Below are 15,047 nucleotides of genomic sequence, written 5' to 3' on the forward strand. Positions count from 1 at the left end.
TCAGTACTTTACATGAAATTTTATTTATTGCCAAAGGAGAATACCACAAGAATGGTGTCTATTTTCATATTCTAAGAAAGTTTTTACTCTTGTATTACTCTCTGTAATTTGGGAATTCCTAGTTTAATATATTCAGATTTACACATTATGGAGATGTTTTTCATAAAACAGCTAGACGGTACCTTTTTGAGTCAGCACTATTTTAATTGAACTGGTAAGCATTCTGTTCTTACAGTTCCTTTTGAAGATCTAGCCAGTAGTTACATGAACTTTTGTATTGCTGATAGATATGGAGGCAGGCTTTGGAGAGAATCCTGTGCTCTAACTTGACCAATGCCGGCATTGTCTTTTTTTAAAATTGTTATATTGAAGAGGAATTAATTGTTAAATGTCCTTTTACTGTTAGTTCTCTGACCACTGTATATCAAGGAGGAAATTAACCTTGTTTGTGGACTAAGGAAATAGAAAAACACAGATTATAAAACTGTATTTTATTTTTGTGTTACTCTTAGGACATTTCATATTTTATTGTTATTTATCAGTAAAATGTAGATATTAATATCTTTAATGGTAAATGCAATGATGAGCTTTTGTACCCTGTTGGACCAAGGTACTTTAATAATCACTGATTGTTTTTTCCTTGTAGGAGAGAAGCCACAAGTCTTACCGTCCCTTAACAGTATTGACATTTCGCTTAAATTATTTGTTAAGTGAACTAAAACCAATGTCATATCATCTCCTGAATATGATTTTTCATGCTGTGGTTAGTGTGATATTTCTCAAAGTATGCAAACTTTTTCTGGACAACAAGAGTAGTGTGATTGCTTCTTTACTTTTTGCAGTGCACCCAATACACACAGAAGCAGTAAGTAAAACTATGAATTGATTTTTTTCTTTTTCCTTTTTTACAAATCCTGCACAGTGGTTATAATGGTATATATTTTTAAGAAAAAAAAAATTTAACCCTGACTTTAATCCAAATATTTGAAGACTCTTAAATTCATACAGTTAATTCTTAACTTTCTAGTACACAAAGTCTAACTTCCTACTGTGTAAAATTTTTAAATTTAACATTTTTGAAACATAAACATTTTTCATTCAAGAATATAAAATCTGTTTAGAAATATATACATGAATACAGTTCTTCGGTCACTTTTTTTAATGAACAAGATTTCTAAGGACTATTTAAAGTTTACTGTCTTTTTAAACTTTATTTTTCAGATTTATTATGAGATGTAACTTTTTGAATTTATGGTGCCTTTGTATATTAAGAACATTCATATTTTAAGAAAATATGTAAGAAGTACTTAAGTTCTAGATATTCTACCGTATTTAAGTGGTTACCATTGGAGAAAGCTGGATAAAGAGTACACAAGATCTCTCTTTACTAGTTTTGAAACTTCCTATAAGTCTTGTTATTATTTCAAAATAAGTTAAAAAAATTATAAACTGTTAAGAGTCATTAATAAATGTCTATTTATGTAAGATTCACAAATTCACCACCTGAGGGCACCCAAAGAATGTTTAAGAAACAAATGTGCACTTGAAAAGTTATGGAAATTAAAGTATTTTTACCATTTTATATATAGTAATTTTTCAAGATATTAATACAAACCCCCTTCGTTTTTCCTTTCTAGGTAACGGGAGTTGTTGGAAGAGCAGAACTTTTGTCATCTATCTTTTTTCTAGCAGCTTTTTTGTCATATACCAGATCAAAAGGACCAGACAATTCCATAAGTACATGTCTCACATTTGATTGTTTTTTAATAGTGCTAAAACTTGATTAAGGAATTTTTATTTACTCCAAGTGCTTCTTATAACACATTATATACCACATTTGGGATTTATCTTTATGTATTGTTTTACTTTAGCATATGTGAAAATATGAAATATGTAACATTGCTAGTATTTAGGAAGTTTGTGTATAATTTATATTTTTATCTTGAGCTAATAGATTTTATATGATCCAATTTTAAAAACCAAATAACCTTAGAATAGAAGAGTTTTAGAGTTAGTCCTAGTTCCATCTTCTGTTATCTATTAATGATATAGATTCCAGTATTTCAATTGTCTTTGGATAAATAACACCTGGTAGACTGTCATATTGTTTAGGTAAGGTTAAAAGCCTCCTAGAATATAACTTTTATTGTGTGTTGATCATAGCTATTTATTGAGCTCCTACCTTGTGACCTACCCTGGAAAGTGCTTCGTATACATTAGCTCATTACTCTTAATGATTCCTGGCATTATCAGAAAACAAGTTCCAGGCAATAAAAATGATTTTTTTCAAGTGTGGGCACAGTGGGCACAAACCTTTAAGTTCTTGGGGAGGGGGCAGATTTTCTCACTGTAGTTCCAAGGTACTCATGACAAGAAGACTAGTTTTATGTATGGAAACTGAGGTTCAAGAAACACATGATTTAGCCAAACATCTTAAGAGTGTTCTGGATTTGTAATAGAAGTAGGTTTGCCTTTGCTGCTCTGCATAATGCCTTCTTAAAACAATTTGAGTGACAGCATAGCTTAGTACTTAAAAGCATGGACTAAAGAGTCTGGTTTCAAATTCTAGCTCCACTGTTTATTTACTAGTTCCATTCACTGTAATGCGTCAGGCAAATTAACCTCTCTGTGCTTACATTTCTTTATCTGGTAAATGTGCATAATAATAGTCCCCTACCTGTGCAGTGCATCATGTAGTAGGAGGTACTTTTGTAACTAATATGGAATTGCAGACCAGTATCCTCTTTAAGTACCATCCTCACCAAAGCCTGAATGGTAAAGTTAGAAAATACTGTGGCCTACAGGATTATAATCAGGCTCTCAATTACCTCTCTAATCATATCTTCTGCCATTCTTGCCCTAGTTGTCTTCACTATAGCTAGATAGACCTTCTTGCTGTTCCCAAACAGGCAGAGCACCCACCTTTATACCTGCATTTCCCATTATTGAATTTTCTTCCCTTAGATCTTTATGTAGTAGTCTCATTTATACACTACTCTATATTATCAGGCCTCAGCTTAAGTATTTCTGTCTTAGAAAAGCCTTCCCTGTTCTAACTGAAATAGCTTTTCACCATATTTTATCTTTTGTTCCAAATACTTGTACTTGGTGCCTTTTAATGATTTCTTATTCTTTACAATTCTAATATCTTGCCGTATTTCCTTAAGAATTACTTATTTGGGCTGGGTGCAGTGGTTCACACCTGTAATCCCAGCACTTTGGGAGGCTGAGGTGGGCAGATCACATTGTCAGGAGTTTGAGACCAGCCTGGGCCAATATGGTGAAATCCTGTCTCTACTAACAATACAAAAATTAGCCGAGCGTAGTGGCGGGCGCCTGCAGTTCCAGCTACTCGGAAGAATGAGGCAGGAGAATCGCTTGAACCTGGGAGGCGGAGGTAGCAGTGAGTCGAGATCACGCCACCGCACTCCAGCCTGTGCGACAGAGGGAGACTCCGTCTCAAAAAGAGATCGCGCCACTGCACTCCAGCCTGGGAGACAGAGAGAATCCATCCCAAAACAAAAAAAAAGAATTATTTGAAATTCTTGGTCTGTCTCTTTAAGTAATTCTGATTTAGTAGTATATGTTATTATGTTTGTTCTCTCTGTTTTATGATTGTAGTATCCTTCAGATATTTAGTTGTTTTGGCTTGTGAGCTCAAGCCACATGTTCTTCTAAAGTTATAAACCACTATGCCTGTTAAAGAGAAAGGCCAGGGCCACTCTTTGTTCTTCCTGTGGTCTAAAGGGATGAAAGGAATTATAAACCAGGATATAAAGTTCCAGGTTCCGCAGAGCTGCTGTGGATCACTATTGTTCCTACCAGTGCTACTAGGCACACTCTCTGTTTTCTTTAAGAGAATCAGCATTAAGAGGCCAGTCCACCATCCCTCTGCATTTAAACAGTAGCTCTGTGGAAGTTACTGCCTAGGAGTGATTGGTTGGTTTGTACCTTTTAAAAAATATCTACCTCTTACCCCATCAAGACTTCTGAAATGCTCTGCTTTTACCTCTGGAACACCCGCTAGCCATTGTAGCTGTGGATTTCTGCAGTAACAGAGCAGATAGTGATCTACCCAAAGCAGTCAGGAGAGGACAGAACAAAAGTTAAAAAAAAAAAATCCCACTCTTGTCTTCTGCCTTAAATGTAATCCCTCATAACACTCACAGAACCACACATGCTTAAAATAACCTCGAAATGCTAAGTTTTTTGTGTGTTTTTTTTTTTCTACAAAAAAAAAAGTGTCTTAGAAACTATTTTTCCCTCTTACTTACCTTTTTCTAGGGTTGATTTTTGGGGAAGGGATCAACAGGTCAAGCTAGTTCACCATTTGACTGAAACAAAAACAGAGTAATGTTTTTTATACCTTTAACTTGCATTTCTGAAAATACTCATTTCTAACCTGAAAATACATAGTTTACATTTTTCTTTTGTTTATTGCTTTCTCACAATAGAACGTGACCTTCCTTAGGGTAGGTAACTTTTTCTCCATTTTTTTATCTTCATTTCCCAAAATGATTCCTAGTTTACAGTAGATGTTTAGTATGAGTATATTGAAGAAATAAGTAAGTGAATGAATGTAATGTATTTTAAATTATAATTGAAAAAATACTGAAATCTACCTTGGACCTCTCTTTATCCTCTTAACCACTGTGATACTTTGTACTCTTAGTAATTTTACCCTTGAAGCCACAGTTTCCACATCATCTTTGTATTCCCTATTGTATCTAGTATACACTGGCCTGTGCAAAGGTTTTCAAGTTGTAATTATTTATATTCATTTTAACTTCTATATTCATGTCCCATACCCCTTTTGTAAATATGGTGATCCAATTTCAGGGCCTTTACACTTGATTTTTTATTACTTTGGGTTTCTGCTTAAATATCCACTTAAATGTCATCAATATCACTACTCATCTTTCCCAGTGGTGCTATTTTTATTTCCCTTCATCCTCTTTTTTTCTCTGTAACACTTACACTTTGTCACCATTTGACAGAGTATATTATTACTTGTCTCTCTTCCCTATACCCTTGAAATGTAGTAGATACCTAAAATAACTGTTTGAATAAGTGATTGCTGAGGATGTGTTTCTTTTACACATGTAGAGTCAGTTTAGAAGCCTGTATTTTGAAATGGGAATGGATTTAAGTGTCCTTAACTTATTTACCAGGTGTACTTGTTTTGGACAAAATCACATGTAACTTTTAACCACAATGATCTGATTATAAAATCAAAGTGTTTATATAGTAATATAGTCACTAGAGGCTGAAGAACTGAAGTGATTGTTTTCAGTAAGACATTTGCATTTATTACTCTTAGTTGGTGAGATGGAATTCAAGTTTGTAAAAGGTAACCATTTGCTTTTTCTTCCTTGGAGTAGAAATACAAATTACTGAGAAGCTCTGAATTTAAAATCTGAAGAACCATGTTAAAGTCTTGGTCTCCTTATTCTTTGTTACTTTTTAAAAAATACCTCTACCGTTCTTTCCTCATCTTAAAAATGGGTATGAGTACATCCATGTTCTTACTCCACAGAGTGATTTTAAGATTCAGTGAAATAATATATGCCAAACTGGCTATATAAACTGTTTAAAATATCTGCTTTCAATGCTATTATTTCCTACGAGTTTTTATGTAGACATACACATCCATTCATACTATTCTCTATATCCTTCATTTGCCTAGCTTACTCTCACCTCTATTTATTTATACATCCACCTTTCCCAATTTTTCCATGTCCTATATATCTGTCAAGGGCCAACATTAGGTCAAGCCTGTTTTGTAAATAATCATCTTCTGATTTCTTCCTCTATGAATTTCTTGTTGAATTTAGCATTGTAGTATAATATAATCTATTATATTAGTATTGATGTTTTAGCCTAATGAGATTATAAGATTTTTTTTAAAGAAAGAGTACTATTATACTTAGTATCTGCAACAGTTTCATGGGTTTGGTTTTTTTCATTTATTTCTTTGTTTTTGGTTATTTTTTCTTTCAGTAATTTTAGTCGATAGAGTACTTTGAAAACAATTTCAAAAATGTGTATTTCTATATTAAGCCCAATGACAAAAGAAAATGTATTCAATTCATGAATTCTGTTCTTGTTTATATTTAGATTTAAGTCAATTATTTGAATTTTTGCTTTAGTTAATAGTCTTAATAAAAACCAAGGTCATGGCCGGGCACAGTGGCTCACGCCTGTAATCCCAGCACTTTGGGAGGCCGAGGTGGGTGGATCACCTGAGGTCAGGAGTTCAAGACCAGCCTCACCAACATGGAGAAATCCCGTCTCTACTAAAAAATACAAAATGAGCCAGGCATGGTGGTGCACGCCTGTAATCCCAGCTACTCGGGAGGCTGAGGCAGGAGAATCACTCAAACCTGGGAGGCGGAGGTTGTGGTGAACTGAGACCGCGCCATTGCACTGTAGCCTGGGCAACAAGAGCGAAACTCCATCTCAAAAAAAAAAAAAGAAAAAAAGAAAAGCAAACTGAGATCACACAGTCATACTACCAGATCTTTTTTTAAACTAGAAAAGAATTAGAGGTTATAGTTTTTCATAAGAAAACTGAAGCCCGGAAAAGCTGCCCAAACTCACAAGTTCACAATGAACTTTCACAATTCATTGCTCTTTAGTCAAATTACTACTACATGGTAGACACTTACTTAAAGTCGATGAAGACTTTTTCATTTAAATAGAATGAAATGAAATGTTTTTCATTTAAATAGAACTTACAGTCTATTGCAAATTTTTTGACGAATAGTATTTATTTAAGTGCCTATTGTTAAGCACTTTCATTTTAGTTTTTATAAAAATGGGCTAGACACAATGGCTCGTGCCTGGAATCCCAGCATGGTGGGAGGATGGCTTGAGTCCAAGAGTTTGAGACCAGCCTGAGCAGCATAGCAAGACCCTGTCTCTACAGAAATAAAAAAAAAAAAATAACCAGATGTGGTGGCACATGCCTGTAGTCATATTTGGGAGGCTGAGGCCGATGGATTGCCTGAACTTCAGAATTCAGGGCACTAGTGAGCTATGTTCACACCACTGTACTTACTCCAGCCTGAGTGACAGAGCCAGACCCTGTCTTAAAAAAAAAAAAAAGTATGGTACCCTACTTTTCCCGATAGTTTTAAATTTTAAGTTTTTAATAATTTATCAGTTTAATAAAGTATAAAGATATCTGTCATAATTTCAGGAATTTGTCTTCATTTCAGAATGATAGCTCATTAATTATGACACACAAACCTGTAAATTTCTCTTCTCCAAGTTCACCACCCTACCTTTGTTTTAAAAGTTAGTATTTGATTAAATAATTTTTCTCTTTGTAAAAAATTTCAGTTCAAATTATACATGTTGATATTTTGCTTTGAATGTATAAAGTAAAAATTATAAAATTTAAGTATATTTTAAAGTATATACTATTAATTAATGAGAAATAGCACTCATATGGATATGGAATCACAAGTAAAGTTTAAAATATCTTTTTGATGTTATAAAATTGTTTTCTGAATTTTTATATTTTCTGTTCTCAAATTGCAGTATGGACTCCAATTGCATTGACAGTGTTTTTAGTGGCTGTTGCAACATTATGTAAAGAACAAGGAATAACAGTTGTAGGAATTTGCTGTGTGTATGAAGTGTTTATTGCCCAGGGGGTAAGCCAAACTATAAATATATAAATTTTCTTATTGATATCTTTTATCCTAGTTGAATCAGATTTTATTTATTTTTATTTTCTAAATGTATCATGTAAATTAATGTGTTTACCAATAATAATACCAGAAATCATGTTTTATCCTCATACCTACTGAAAATTACTTAACCTTTTATGATACTTTAAGTGTTTTAAGAACTGTATTTTAAATTTCAATAAGGGAATCATTAGGCAGCTTGGAAAAGTATGCAATAGTACTGTACAGTATAATTCATTATTAGGTAAGACTATTGAGCTCAGTTTTATTCATTATTAGCTTCACACATTCTTCCACATTAATTTTATAATTATACTTGTATCTAATCTTGCAATTAGAAAGTACTACAGTATTGAAAACATTGAGATATGTTGTTATTTGTTGCTTAAAACATTTCTTTTCTTTTTCAGTATACTTTGCCATTACTATGTACTACTGCTGGACAGTTTCTCCGTGGAAAGGGTAGCATTCCATTTTCTATGCTGCAGACACTAGTAAAACTCATTGTCTTGATGTTCAGTACATTACTACTTGTTGTGATTAGAGTCCAGGTTATTCAATCCCAACTTCCAGTATTCACCAGGTATGAAATTCTGGTTCTTCGTTTTCTCCATTCTTTATTTTAACTTTGGATTTTAATGATCATAAATGTTGCAGAAAGTATTTTATTTATTTTGTTTTTTTAACAGTTTTGTTAAGCTATAATTAACATATTTTTAAAACTGCATATATTTAAAATTTTTATACTGATAATTTTTGACATGTGTATACACCCTTAAAGCCCCCACAATAAAGATAATGAATGACCCATCCCAAACTGGTTAAGTGTTAAGGTTAGTGTTAATTTAGTCTCCTATATCCTTAGTGATTTTTGTCTACTCATTCTGTCAGTTACTGAGAGATGTTGAAATCTCTGACTGTACTTGTAGATTTCGCTATTTCTCCTTGCACTTCTATCGGTTTTTGTTTTATGTGTTTTTGAAGCTCTGCTGTTAGGTGCGTAAACAACTAGGATTGTCAAGTCATCTTGAGGAACTGATCCCTTTGTCGTTATTAAATGAGCTTCATCCCTAGTAATAGTCTTTACTCAGAAATTCACTTTTTCTTATCCCAGCTGTCTTTCGTTAGCGTTATGTGGTGTATCTTTTTCCATCTTCTAACTTTTTACCTGTCTATGCTTTTATTTATAAAGAGGATTTCTTGTAGCATGCATACAATTTGGTCTTCTTTTGTTGTTTGGTCAGATAATCTGACTTTTAGCTGGGATATATCATTGATTTATATTTAATTTGATGATTGATATAGTTTGATGGAAATCTGTCATCTTGCTAAAATTGTTTTCTCTTTGTCCCGTCTATTCTTTGTTCCCTTTTTTCTCTCTTTCCACCTTCCTTTGGATTCTTTTTTTAATATTTCATTTTATCTCCTTGTTGGCTTATTAGCTATAAATCTTTGTTGTTTTAGTGTTGCTTTAGGGATTTTAGAACATCCTCTGCTTATCACAGTTTACCTTCAAGAAATATTCTAATTTCGAATATATATATATAAAATAAAAAATATCAGTGTATATATAGTATAAATATATATAATATACATTTTATATATGTAAGAACTTAACTTTTGTGCAGTTTGCGTATGTTGTCCTTCAACATACATTGCTTTAAACAGTTGTCTTGGAGGAATTTAAATAATAAAAAAGTATTTTACATTAACCATGAGTCACCATTTCCAGTGTTCTTTATTCCTTTGTTGGATAAGATTTTTATCTGGTACTATTTTTCCTTTTACCTGAAGGAATTTCTTTAGCACTTCTTGATTAAAAATATCAGGTTTTGAAAGATATTTTCTCTGGGTGGAGAATTCTACACTGGCTTTTTCGTTCAATATTCTGAAAATGTAAATCTACTGTCTTCCGGCTTTTATTGTTTTCAGTGGGAAAACCTCTATCATCCTTATCTCTTTATGCTAATGTATGTTATGTTTATTTTTTCTATGCCTGTTTTTAATATTTCCTGTTTACCATTGTTTCTTATATATTTATGTTTCTTGTGCTTAGGTAAACTGAGCTTTGTGAAATCTGTAGATTTCAATTTTGTGTAAATTTTGGAAAATGTTTAGCTAGTCTTCAAATATTTTTGCCATCTTTTCTTTTTCCTCTTTTTCTTGTATGTCAGTTAAGTATATTTAAGTTTCTTGAAGTTGTTGCACTGATGCTCTGTTTTTTTCCCTCAATCTTTTACCATTTTTAGTTTGGATAGTTTCTTTTGCTATATCAAGTTCACTAATCTTTTTTCTGCGGTATCTAATCTACTCTTAATTTCATCTAGTTGTTTCTTCTGAATCTGTTTTCATCTTCAGAAGGAAGTCTGATTTGAGTCTTCTTTTATATCTTCTATATCTCTACATGTTCTATTGCATTAATGTCCTTGCCTACTAATTGTATAATCTGTGTCATTCCTTGGTCAGTTTTTATTGAATAAATTTTCTCTTCATTATAGGTTGTATTTCTCTGCTTCTTTGCATGTCCGATAATTGTTGAACAGTTACCATTTGTGAATTTTACCTTAATGTAGTCTACAAATTTTGAGTTTTATTCTGGAATGCATTTAAGTTACTTGGAAAATGTTTTATCTTTCAGACTTGCTTTTTTTCTTTCTTCTTTTTTTTTTTGAGATAGAGTTTCGCTTTTGTTGCCCAGGGCTGGAGTGCAATGGCGCGATCTCGGCTCACCGCAACCTCCACCTCCCAGGTTCAAACGATTCTCCTGCCTCAGCCTACTGATTAGCTGAGACTACAGGCATGCGCGACCACGCCCGGCTGATTTTTGTATTTTTAGTAGAGATAGGGTTTCTCCATATTGGTCAGGCTGATCTTGAACTCCTGACCTGAGGTGATCTGCCCACCTCAGCCTCCCAAAGTGCTGAGATTACAGGTGTGAGCCACTGCACCCAGCTCAGTCTTGCTTTTAAGCTTTGTTTTGTGGGACCACAATAGCATTTAGGATAAGACTAATTTCACTTCACTACTGATGCAAGATCTTTTTGACTATTGGATGTGAACTGTAAATTACGAAGATTTCCACACTGTCTGCCAAGGAACTATTCCCGGCTTGGTATATTTGGGAATTTTTAGCTCTTATGCATTCAGGAGGTTTTTGCCTGATTGTATTAGTTTTCTGAAGGCTGCTGTAACAAATAACTACAAACTGGATAGCTTAAAATAACAGAAATTTGTTCCCTCACAGTTCAAGAGGCCAGAAATACCAAATCAGTATGTCAGCACAATTGGTTCCTTCTGGAGGCTCTAAGGAAGAATTTGTTCCATAACTGTCTGCTGGTTTCGGGTGGTTGCTAGCAGTCTTTGGCATTCCTTGGCTTGTACAACTCCATCACTTCAATCTACTTTGTCTTCACATTGCCTTCTTTCCAGTGTATCTCTTTCTTCTCTTTTTATGAGGACCCCAGTCATTGGATTTAGGGCCCACCCTAACCCAGTATGACCTCATCTTAACTAATATTGGCGGAAACTATTTTCAGATAACACCACATTCTGAAGTTAGGGTAGACATGAATATTTTAGAAATATGATTCAACCCACTACACCGACCATGGGTATTTCCTCACATATATGTGCTGATTTGAACTCATCAATATCGGGCCAGGTGTGGTGGCTCACGCCTGTAATCCCAGCACTTGGAGAGGCCAAGGTGATCACGTGAGGTCAGGAGTTTGAGACCAGCCTGGCCAACGTGGGGAAACCTCATCTCTACTAAAAATAGAAAAATTAGCCAGCGTGGTGGTGCACGTCTGATCCCACCTGCTCGGGAGGCTGGGGCACAAGAATCGTTTGAACCTGGGAGGCAGAGGTTGCAGTGAGCCAAGACTGTGCCATGGCATTCCAGCCTGGGTGACAAGGCAAGACTTTGTCTCAAAAAAAAAGAACTTATCAATATTGAAAACTGGAGAGAGACCCTCTACAGATGTCTCAGGTTCTCTTTCTCAGCAGCTTTCTTCTGTCTGGATTCTGCCTCACAAATTCTAGCCCCCCGCACTCTTAGGGCTCCCAGCTTCATACTCTCAATTCAGTATACCGCTGGGCTCAGCCTGGGTTCCCTCTTGCTGTTTTACTGACTAAAAACTCTATCTGGGTACTAAACTCTTTCCAGAAAAAGCTCCCCTTATTTGTTTTTCTTCTCTCAGGTTATTACAGTCCTTTTTCACCTTATGCTCAGTGTGTTTAAAAAAAAATTATACCTCTTATACGGTTTTTTAGTTGTTTAAGGCTAGAAAGCGGAAGATATAGTGAATTTTAAGTCTGCATATCATATTTATCTACTTTAACATTTAGCCTTTTTTCATTTCACCTGACTTGGCTAAAATTTAAGATGAAATTTATACTATTTCCCTGTTCAATTTTAAGTTATTGCCATTACATGCAAGAACTTTTATTTTTAACAAAAGGCCAACATGTTATTCACATTATGTTGCATGATCGTGCATTGCTGGCGCTGGGTAGAATAAATTTTATTCAGATAATTTTTAAACCCAAAACTGTGTGATATTTTCACATAACTATCCTCCCTAGCATTTTTTTTTCCTTTAAAGAATAATTACTTGTTAATGTCCTGGATTTTTACCTCTGAGTCTAGCCATGCTAAAATGAACTTGTGCAGATATTACAGTATTGGAAATAGAGAAGATTGAATTGTTTATATAAGACTTTGGATTTCCTTCTTAGTTGCATTGGTTTTCTGTTATTCGTTTTAGAGAATTTGAATCAACTATTTTCTATTTCCCTATCTACAGTCTAAAAATATAGTTTATAGGTGTGAATTTATGTATGTGTTAGTAGGTATGAATATGGTGCTTATAGCATATAAATATTTTCCAAATAAAGCATTTCAACATTGTGTATATATGTTTGTGTATGTGTGTATAAATTCTATTACCCTCTGAAGTTGGATTTAATATGATTTGATTTATTTTGACATTAACTCTTTCTTTAAAACAGCTATCCTAAATAAACTGTAATTTTTAAAACTAAACTCCGAATAGTGAATTATAGGCAAAAAGATAACTTTTTATTCAGTTCTGCTGGTTATTTTGAGAATTCAAGTTCAGACTCAAGAGTTATTATTTTTATCTGAAAAATAATATGTAAGTTGTGAGATTCCGTATGAAAATTTTGAAATGATATTATTTGTTCAAATAGTATTTATTTTTATCAAATATTTGATATGTTTTCAGAAAATCAAGTCAAATAAGTGGTAGTAGTTGATTTTCCTTGGCTTACTCATTTTAAAATGAGAAAATGGGTCTTTTAAGTACTATATATTATAACCAATAAAATTTAGAACACAGACTAATGAAATGTATATATGTCATGGCCTGGGAAAAGATAAACTATGATATAAGCTTATATTAGTATTTACTAAGAGAACAAGTAGAACACAAATTCTTACATAGGCCTACACAGTTACTACTTTGTACTAGAAATTTGGTTTTTAGCTTCCTAGGAGTCAAAGAAAAGAGGGAAGAAAGCTAGGTGATATGGTTTTCTCTCTCCATGACAGGAGAAAAATATATGAATTTTTTCCAGGAAGCATAATTTTTAATTAGCATTTTGCTCTAAAAGAAATGTCTTATGTAGGAAAGCATTGGTGAGTGTTTTCAAAAGTGATTCATACAACACATACAACAATAAATCTTATACAACTTTTTGTTACTACTTTTAATCAAAAGGTTTAATGGAACACTTTTGCAGTATTGTAATATTATAGGATGCATGTCTGAATTATTCTAATAATAAACAGAAATGGATGACCTGCTTGCCTTTCAAACAGTCCTTCATAAATATCACTTCTCTGAAGTAGATGTTTCATAAAGTTTTGATTGAACTCTAGCAAGAGTCTGAGGTACACATAACATTTGTCTGTGTCTTCTGTTTAATAAGATGATATATAAAATGTTTATTGTTTAGTGTTTTATTTATGTAAATAATTCTGTATTTTAAAAGTTTTATTTGTAATCTTTTTTTTAATCCTTTATACAGGTTTGATAACCCAGCTGCTGTAAGCCCAACTCCTACAAGGCAACTAACTTTTAACTACCTCCTTCCTGTGAATGCTTGGCTGTTATTAAATCCTTCAGAGCTCTGCTGTGATTGGACCATGGGAACAATACCACTTATAGAGTCATTACTAGATATTCGAAATCTGGCCACATTTACTTTCTTTTGTTTTCTGGGGACTTTGGGAGTATTCAGTATCAGATACTCTGGTGATTCCTCCAAGACTGTTTTAATGGTAAGAAACTTTTCTTAACTTTCCAAATGATGTTACATTCAGTTGAATAAGTAGGAAACTACCTTTAATTCAGCAGAAGCATCTTTTTAGAAGCATTCCTTTCTTTGTTCAACAGCATCCCAATTTATAAACGTATTTGAATTTATCCTAAAATTCTCAGTTAATTTGCAGGCATAATTTGACATATGTTCAGCACATAAAATATTTCTTACCTTTATCCAACTAGATTGTACACTTTTTGAAGAAATTGATTATATTGTATATTTTTGTTTTCTTGGCACAGAGAAGAACATCATATAAGATATACAACTAGAAATATAGAGCTTTTCAGTTCTCATGAGCAAGGTGGTTTTTATTACTCCCTTAGATAGCTTTTACTATGTTCAGAGAACTCTGATTATTTGAACAGTTTTTTGTTTTTTTTTTTGGTGGTGGTTTTTCTGTACTGTTTTTCTTCTAATTTTCTTACCCTGCATCACTTCATACTCATAAGAGTTCTGTTTTCTCTTCCTTTTAATTATTGAAGACAGGCTGGGTGTGTTGGCTCTTGCCTGTAATCCCAGCACTTTGAGAGGCCAAGGCAGGTGGATCATTTGAGGCCAGGAGTTTGAGACCAGCCTGGTCAACCTGGTGAAATTCTCGTCTCTACTAAAAATACAAAAATTAGCTGGGTGTGGTAGTGGGTGCCTGTAATCCCAGCCACTCAGGAGGCGGAGGCACAAGAATCACTTGAACCAGGGAGGTGGAATTTGCAGTGAGCTGCGATTGCACCACTGCACTCTAGTCTGGGTGACAGAGCAATACTCTTTCTCAAAAAAACAAAAATAAAAATAAAAGTTTATTGAAGACAATAGTACATTTTCTCAGGCATTTATTATATGTCAGAAAGTATGTTTAATGAATTGCAGATACATAATTTTTTGCTATAGCCGCTAGATTGATTTATTCATTCAATAAAAACTTAGACTTTACCCTTCGTACAGTGCAGCATTTTAGGTGCTGAGGTTATGATAGTAAATACACAGTTCACGTTTCCAGAGAACTTA

At 33.6% G+C, this 15,047-nt stretch overlaps 1 protein-coding gene across 1 annotated transcript in view; it reads left to right on the forward strand.

Moving 5' to 3' along the window:
- TMTC3 (transmembrane O-mannosyltransferase targeting cadherins 3) overlaps positions 1–15,047 on the forward strand; it is a 56,980-nt gene that overhangs the window by 10,426 nt on the left and 31,507 nt on the right. The window contains exons 3-7 of the mRNA XM_054442060.2: positions 647–865; positions 1,638–1,737; positions 7,546–7,661; positions 8,108–8,280; positions 13,749–14,001. Of these exons, the coding sequence (XP_054298035.1) occupies positions 647–865; positions 1,638–1,737; positions 7,546–7,661; positions 8,108–8,280; positions 13,749–14,001 (861 nt within the window). The remainder of the gene's footprint in view (positions 1–646; positions 866–1,637; positions 1,738–7,545; positions 7,662–8,107; positions 8,281–13,748; positions 14,002–15,047) is intronic.

The sequence above is a fragment of the Pongo pygmaeus genome, chromosome 10 (genome assembly GCF_028885625.2).
Source record: "Pongo pygmaeus isolate AG05252 chromosome 10, NHGRI_mPonPyg2-v2.0_pri, whole genome shotgun sequence".
NCBI classification, from domain to species: Eukaryota; Metazoa; Chordata; class Mammalia; order Primates; family Hominidae; genus Pongo; species Pongo pygmaeus.